The sequence below is a fragment of the Pyxicephalus adspersus genome, chromosome 9, assembly GCF_032062135.1.
Source record: "Pyxicephalus adspersus chromosome 9, UCB_Pads_2.0, whole genome shotgun sequence".
Lineage (NCBI taxonomy): Eukaryota > Metazoa > Chordata > Amphibia > Anura > Pyxicephalidae > Pyxicephalus > Pyxicephalus adspersus.
Window position 1 is genome coordinate 47,582,738 of NC_092866.1, and position 9,064 is coordinate 47,591,801.

Here is a 9,064-nt window from a genome sequence, read left to right on the forward strand (position 1 = left end):
CCCTGCAACCAATTAGGGTTTACTTTAGGCCAGGCTACTGGCTGAATGTGAAGAGGACTGATTGATTCACCATTTTACCAAAGAGACTCTATGGACAAGACATAGCAATATTTAGGAGATCAGGGGACAGTACAAAAAATGGGATATTGTTTAGACAAGTGCATGGAGGTAGTGTATAGTAATAATTTTGTGAATACTGTATTATAAGCGATTCATGATTATATAGAAATCTATCCCAGTACAAATAATTATAATTCATATATCAATATTAGTAAATTCTGTTCTTTGTGAATAGAGCAGCCAGGAAGAGAAATAGTGAGGAGGGGTCATATATAGCTATGGGTCATATATGGTATCAGCCCTTCTGGAGAAAACCTCCAGGGTTACGTCCATGACATGAAGTTTACATGTGTGTGTATTTTCTTCATGTCTAAGCCTAAAAATGTATAAAAGAAAAAAAAACTGTATAAAATTAGTAAATTATATATCGAAAAATATATTTCTTTATTTCTAGTGAAAAGATTAAAAAGAAGAAATATTTGTACGCAACCACTTTATCTTTCATTAATTATATTTATTTTTTCCATCTCTTTCTTAGCACCTTGTGTTTGGAATAAAATCCTTCATTGCTTACCTCATCCCCGATATGCCCAAAGATCTCTGCGACCGAATGAGACGGGAAAAATACCTGGTGCAGGAGATGATGTATGAAGCCGAGCTGGAGCACTTGCAACGGGAAAGGAAAAAGAATGGAAAACACTTAAACCATGAATGGCCTTAAATGTTACCACAGGAAGCAAAACGGCAGCTTGAGATAAAAAAGTACAACATTTAATTATGTACATAATATTATTTACATATGTGTACAATATAAACATGAACATATATGTATATAATAATATATGTAAAACACCTTTTTGTAAACTGGAACCTTCATGGAGTGGCTTTAGATCAGGTGAGCGACCAGTATTTTGGGATTTTGGGTATCTCCAGAGTCATGTGACCTCGGTCAGGTGCTGGCAGCTGGGAGTGAGGTCTGTGATGTGGAGAAAGTTTGCAGTTTGCTAAGTACTGTAAATACTCATTTCTATTCCATTACCTAATGCAAAGGTCAAAGAGATGTCTGATATACTTGCATCAGCTTTCTGGCTGCTGCAACTCCAATAATGCTCAGCAACCACTTACCAAGAGGATCACCAAGAGGTTCTATTTTTGCTATCTATTCAGGAAACGGAAAGTGAGTGAAAGTCTCTTTGTCCCAAATGACTTCATAATGACTAACTAGGCAACCGAAACAAATAATATACATACAGACTTTTTGACATCTCAACATCCTTTGGATCTTGCAAATTAAAGTTTGTTTCATTACTGTTGTGATCCAATTCAAAGAATTGCATGATAACAATAGAAAAAACCATGGATCATCTTTACACTTTTCCAAAGACAGCATTTATACAAAAGCACTACTTGGACAATGCAAAAAGCTTTGAGATTGTGCAATGAGCAAAGCATTTCTGCAAAGCATCAATGAAGCTCCAGCAAACTAACTCTACTGTGGCCACAAAGGAGTCAGCCATTGCAGACTTGTGTTGTGGTGGTGGTGGTGTGATCTTGCCTGCTTTATGTACAACTTGCTTACAAAAATTGAATCAGGCCATTTGGTTTTATTAGCTTTTCTAGGATCAATTTGTGCAGAACTGATCTTTTTTTTCGGTTTCGAGTTCTGGCTGGAAGGATGAATTATTCACCAGATTTTGCCAGTGGTCTCTGCTGCAAGAGCTCCACATTTCTGGGTGCACCTACCTGCTCTGACCAAATAATATTAAATGTCAGTTTTGGGACTCTTTAGGGCTACATCACACTATAGCATTTCGATGTGGTTTGTTACTGCATAGGCATTAATCTGAGTTGCATAAAAACAGTTCATTCAATAAAACCTCATAGGATCCCAACTTTACATTGAGAACTATGGAGGTTATTAAAAAATCTGCGAAGGAGCCCAGTCTTGTGACCTGCAAAAGTCACATAATCAACTTTCTACTAAACTCAGAGCTTTCTTTTCTACCCCAAAATAAAACATAAAGAGACTGTACTGAATTTAGGAAAAACTTAATTGAACATTAGGTTCACATAAGCCAAATACATTCCAGGTTTAGTAAAATAAAAAATGGTCAATGACTTACAGTTTTTTTTCTAAAGCAGCCTCATCCTATGTAGAAAAGTTTGTCTTCTGCCAGCTTGCTAAAGAGAAGAACCCTTGTTTTGTGTATGGATGTCTCTTTGTATAGGCTTGACATACATTCACATGGCTGGGTCAGACCATTACCTGCAATCTGCAAAACTTGTATGTCTGACCTCTGTAGCGAACAATGCTACCGCCAAAAGAGCAAGTATGTGCCTTCTTTCTAACGAGAACAAACTGTATACCTTTTTCTGGTTTTAAATTACCTGGAATGTAGATGCTTTAGAAAAAAAAAATTACTTGGCCTTGAAGTAACTTTCTTCTATCAGCAACCTTGAATTCATAAATTCAGTGGACCTATCGACCTCTACTTCCATTGTCCTACTGATCAGAAAAGATGGAGGTGCTGGTAGGTTGGGTAGGTCCACAAAATGTGGAGGTCATCTGGTGGAGCATTGGTGCACTCTACTTATTCATTCCTAGCAGTTTCAGCCTGTTATGGAATCAGCAATTCTTAATAATAGAACAAAAAACATGCAAATACATTTGAAACCTTCTACAACCATTTGTTCTGCTCATTTTACTGAATACATGAATGTACTTAGCAGAACTGTAAAATTTTATATGAAAATTAACCTTATTATATGCACATGACTTCAGGAAAATAGTTCTTTTTATGCTTCAGGGTAGCATGCAAATGTTTTTATATGCAGCATTTTTGATTTTTTGGTTTATGTAAAAATCTTAAATGCAGATGGACTTTGAGTGCAAACCCTTTATTGCTAACCTGAAATATTTATGCAAGCAACCTTTTTTGAAATATGTAATATAATGGTGTTAACGTGCACAACTCATTTTTTCATGATAAAAGAATACTTTGCATTATAGGGACTACATAAAAAGTTTTTTCTCCTCTGCAGTAAAAATGTAACCAAATAATGTGTATTTTTGAAGAAGATGTGTGATGTATTGGATGTTTTTTTTTAGTATGCATGGGATCTGAATGAAATTGAGGGTAGAAATTGACACTGATAAAGTAAAGCTGTTTAGATATCTAACCCTGTTGGTTTATCAAAATCCCGAAACTGTCCTCAGAAATGAAATGTATACATCCTCAGTTGCATCTAACTTTTGCAGGTCTTCACAGGCACGTTGGAAACACGCTAAGCAGTATATATGCAGAACATTTTTTTTAAAACTTGGGGTCCACGCTTTATAAGCATATTACACATGAGCAGAACATTCTCATGTTAACATATAGGGCCTGAATAAAGCTGTCCAAGACTGGAGAAGATTAACATGGGAGAACCTGGGTTCAGTTTTGGAGAGCTTTATTAAATCAGACCCGTAATGTACTGAAATCAGTTTGGTGTTATGAAATGATGCAGTTTTTATCAGACCTAAATTTTAGAAGAACGCTGATCCATTAGAAGAATGGTGGGAGGTTCAGAAATGGCCTGATTTGGTTGCAGGTCTACCTACATCAACAAGATCTTTATTAAGATATTAAGGACATTAGGCATCAACTAGACTTGAGTTTTGTGATCACAACACATGAATGGGCAGGTTTCAATGTCCCAATGAAAGATATGTTCAATGTGGTAGCTCCCACTTTTCCTTTCCATTAGATCAGTAATTTTCAAAAATGGTCCTGAACTTTAAAGCTTTAACATCCTCATGATTTTAGCTGAATTGAGTTCACTTGCACCCTATATGGTAGCAAATCTGTGCATCTTGTGATCCAAATGTTTTAAGTGTAAAAAATGCATGTTGTTGGATGAAGACGCATGTAAAGGCTTGTAGTACATTAAAATGTTTATGAGCTGATACAACTAAACTCATGATGACACATATGAACAAATGTAAACTCACATGAACTAAAGTCCAAAAAGTCCTAAAAACTATTTTTTGGAAGTCCCTTGAACATGCTGCAAAAGCCTATTAATGTACAGATGAAATCTTATGTTCTAAGCTTTGTGCTTCTGTCACACGTAATGGAAATGTGTCAGAAGCATCAAGATCAAAAGCTTTTTTAAATGCCAGACCTAGCCATGCAAACATATTTGGTCTAATCCTTAAAGGACTCTTGACGACTGCCATTGCTGAGATCATTCAAAAATAGCAGCTGCTTAACCTGAACTAGCACAATCAAGTTAAGTAAAAACTCCCACTCTACATAAAGTTCAGAATCAGTGACTAAAAGATATTTTAGTCGTTACATCAACATGGCACATGGCAGACTGGTATTGAAAGACAGCAATGGTAGCAATGACATTGATAATAGGACGTTTCCTTGAGTAAACAAGCAACTTTTATTGTAGGATTAGGTAAGTAAAGTGTTAATGATTCTACCAGTATCATTATAATTGGACAATTGAGCATTTTTTCTGATGTGTTTGATACACAGGCCAGATGGTTATTAAAGAGAAACCAGAAGCCTTCTTAGGCTTCATCTTGATTTTGCACTAGGGGAAACATCAGAATCGAGGAAGGTCCTGGAAAGGCTTCCTTCAGCACTATGCAACCCTACATCTGTACAGAGAAGGCACATGCAACCCTTGGGGTAAAATGTGGGGCAGGGACAGCCCTAGATCATGCCTGTGGTGGCTGTACCTATTGTGGACCGCACCCCTGCTCCACTATATTATCTAAAGGTTGCAAAAACAAATTTTGTTCCATTCGCCAATAAAAGGGATTACATATCTGTTCACTTTCCCACTGCAACCCTTTTATAAAAGTGTGAATAGTCAGTAACAGCCAATCAGATGCTTTCATTCTGTAATTCAGGTGAAAAAATAAAAAATGTAGGCGACTGGTTGATACCAGCTTAATTTATCTTATATGTAAAGGTAATTGCTTGTATTTTCATTTACCACTAATGATTATGCATAGCAAAAACTACTTTTTGTCTTCCCTAAAAAGCTGCTTTGAAAACTCCTTTACGGGTTTTAAACCATAGAATTTTCTTTCTTGTTTTAGAACAGGCTTTATATATCCTACAATTAATTTGTATCATTCATTTATTTATCTTGCAGTTGTACTAAGAAAAGGCTATTTAAAAACATGGTTGGAATAGAGTTATTAAGAATCATGTTTTTTTCTAAAATTAATGCACAAAAAGATTTACAACATGCTACATACTCCATATAAGTCATTATCCAGCGACACTTTTGCTTGTGACTGCGATTACTGCTTTCTGCACGGTGATCATTCATTATTCTGAGGAGTACTGATTAGTCAAAGTGTTTCTTATTAATAATATGATTTATGGAGGCTGCCAATGCTGAATTACTTCTGAATATAATAGTGACCTGACTGTTTCTGAGAATAATAATTTCTAAATTACCGAACTGCAAGAAGTAGACAGATCTGATTCAGTCTGAATCCAATATTCCTACTTGTTGCAATTCAGTAATCAATAATGTAGTCTGAATCAGACTAGTCAGTTGTCTGCAAGCTCATTTTGGCCCATCAGTTCTAAAAACATGTTTTTAAAGAAGTAGGTCAGTATTGTGCTCCCCATATTTCTCTCATGATGTGTCCTTTTTCGTTAAACATGAAAGCGAGACATTATTACCAGACAGGTTATAGTAAGGGGGCCAAAAGGAACCAAAAACCCTCCAATATAAATTAGCCTAAAGCACAGCCCGGGCTTATCTATATATAAATAACAGAAGGCATGTGCATGTTTCCTACCAATGAAAATTCAAAAATAAAGGGGTCAAGCTGTTTAGAACATTCCTTTTTGTTCCTAGACCACATATGTATGTTGTTTTATAATAAATGAAACCTAATATAAGGAGCCATTTATACCAAGCTGCAAGAAGCTGTTTTTTGGCTCATTGGCCTTTAGGAAAACTATAAAGTAAGAATTGGGGACCAAAGAGAAAATTAAACTAGACAAGCAATAGGAAAATAGGAACCAAATGGCATTCCGCTATTGTGGCACACAGTGGAACCTTATTAACATATCTGCTCATCCTATTTGTATCACATATATAAAAATAAATGTGTTCTACATTTTTTGAGAGTAGAGACATGCAAATTATTCCTCTTTCCCTGGACCAATTGTACATGCAGAATTTCTTGTTTAGTACGGAGGTAAACAACGTTTTGCAAAATGTATTCAGCATTTTTAGTTTGTTGGCTATCACTAATGCAGTTAAAGATAAACTATGATTTAGGCTGAAGTTGAGGATAGGTTAAACTTTCCAGCATGGAAACCCTGACGAAGCCCAGACTTAAATATTGCAGGTCAAAGCCTGTTGTGGTGGTCAGAATTTTGTATTTTTATGATAACACTGCTTAAACTCTAAAACACATGTGTAGCTTTCCAAGCTGGAGTTACATGAGCAGTTTGAAGCGCCTCAGCATCCCTGGAGATACTTTTATCAAGTCTTACATCCAGCAAGCCAGAATCATTTAATGTCTATTCATCAGGGATACGTTCAAGACCTTTGCTGGTCCAGCTCAGTGGCACATCATGGGCTTCCTAGATTTTTCGTGTTGTATTTCCTTATCAACCAGATAAACCTGGAGCTGGCTAGATGATAAGTTGGGTGTTGGGTGGGGCTTACTACTAAGATGATGTAGCCATGTAGCTGGGTCCTTCACAAGTACTATGCCTCCGATCCTACATCTGTTCTCCATCTTGGTTAGGTCAACTAAAGGCATAGCAGTTGAGGAGCAACACATTGCCGCGCTAGTGCTTTAGATGTCTCCTTCTGTGACCTCAGAGCCACCTGTAATCTCAGCCCCTCCTGTCTCTGCAACAAAGTCTATCACTCTTTTCAGGGTGACCTAGTGAGCAGCGATGGTTCCTTCGACTCTGCTCCTCAGCCACATCTTCCCCAACCTACAATTGGTGTTGGTCGAATATCTCACTATTCGATTCAACAGCTATTCGATCGAATAGCTGGGATATTGTTCGGGTGATCAAACGTCGGATTTGACCACCAATAAAGTCAATGGGGGGAAAATTTGGGTTATTTTTCGGGACGGTGTAAAACTGCAATTTGAATGCCACGGCCGCATTCATTGAGATGATCCCCGGCACTAGAGGTTAAATGGGGACAAGTCTCCCCATTCATTCACCTCTAGTGCTCTGTGACTGGCTGGGGAAAGGAAAATCCTGATGACTCTTGAGCTGTCATCAGGGTATACCATTCTTCAGCCAATCACAGAGCACTAGAGGTGATTAATGGGGAGACTTGTCCTCATTTACCTCTAGTGCCGGGGATCCCACACTGACAGGAGGATTCCCACAGCTGTGCAGCTGTGGGAATCATCCTGTCATTGTGGGATAACCTGTAAAAAAATAAAAGTTAGTTACACAAATCACACACATTCAATAAATTACTTTAACAATAAAGCCTCTTTTTTAAAAACATTTTTTACACTCATTTGTGCTGTTGAATTCCATGTTTTTCGGGTCGGGTCTATCCGAATTCGAACAGCCATATTCGGGTCGAATATAAGGACAACCCGAATTCGAACACCAACACAACCTAAAATATTGTGTACCCACAAACTGGTCAAGCATACTTCCCGAAGGTTCTGATCCCAGTATGTGACATGTTTAGACAGTGGGGAGAATAGAAAAAAATCGAACTTTAATGACATGAAAGAAATAACTATAATATTTATCCAGACAGAAAAAAAAGGTAATACTTTACACAATTAGTTTTATTTACAAGCCAAAGACTGATGTGGAAATGCCTAAACCATAGCACAAAACCTGAACACCACTAACCAATCATCAGGGACTGTAATTTATAATCTGACTTGTTGAATATGATATGATGTTAGTTTTTTCATATTTTCATTCCTTTTCGGCATTACCTTATTGAAGTGGATCTATAGATTCTTTGACACATGGCAACTTTTTGGTCATGTGATGCAGACCAAAATAGGTAAGTATTTTACAACTATCTCATCTTTTTATATACAGTACATATGGGGCTGCAGTTCAAGGTTACATGAGCTCCACTGAACATTTGCACACATGTTTTTAAATATGCCTTTAAAGTGCAAGGCTCATACTTTAAATGAAGTGCCCATGTATGATTGCACAGCACAATGAACAGTATTTTAAACTATATTCCTTTTAACATTATGTCACTGTAACATGATATTTTTCATAAGTAATGTAATGCATTATTATTCCTTCTGTAAATGGCATACGGCATTTTATGTAATGTTTCTTTTCAATTATTGATGTTTACATTCTTTATGCATTAAATTATATAATGTAAAGACACTTGCTTAAATTATTTTCTTTCTTGGATACAAAATATTTGCATTATGTATATTTTCAATGGAAAAAATATGGATTAATAAATACATCACTGGAAATCTTTTGTGTATTTTTGATTATTTTTTAGTTGATTTGCTTGAATAATGTAATGTTAAGGTCATTGTCTATAACAAGAGACTTGCAACAGTTCAACAATGCACATGTTCAATTTGCCAAGCAAAGTCCAGGCTCCTGCAAAGGTTCTTTATAGTTTTAGCACAAGTTTGCCAGTGAACAGAAGGTAAAAAAACACGAAAATAAACAATAGCCAGGTGTGGCAAATAATTACCTCTTTGGCAGTTCCCTCTCTTACTAGTATAGTAAGATACAAAATCCTTTTGCAGAAACAAAAACTTTAGGACCTTACTCTCCAGTAGTTGTCTCTTGATCTCCTTTCCCTTCAAGCTTGGGAAGTCAGGGAACTCCCATCAGTATCAGACTGACTACCTAAATGGAGCCCATGTGCTCTCAAAGTTTCTGTAAACTCCCAGACATGGACAGAGTGACCTCTCTTCCTTGGCCAACTCCAGGACACATAACACTGACTTTTCCATTAAATTCAACTGTCTGGCAGAACTACCACATGT

The 9,064-nt window shown here is 36.7% G+C and overlaps 1 protein-coding gene across 1 annotated transcript in view; it reads left to right on the top strand.

The window, feature by feature from the left end:
• Positions 1-8,536, top strand: part of ANO3 (anoctamin 3) — a 245,710-nt gene extending 237,174 nt beyond the window's left edge. The window contains 1 exon segment of the mRNA XM_072421825.1: positions 599-8,536. Within this exon segment, the coding sequence (XP_072277926.1) occupies positions 599-781 (183 nt within the window). The 3' untranslated portion in view covers positions 782-8,536.
• Positions 8,537-9,064: the final 528 nt, after the last annotated feature.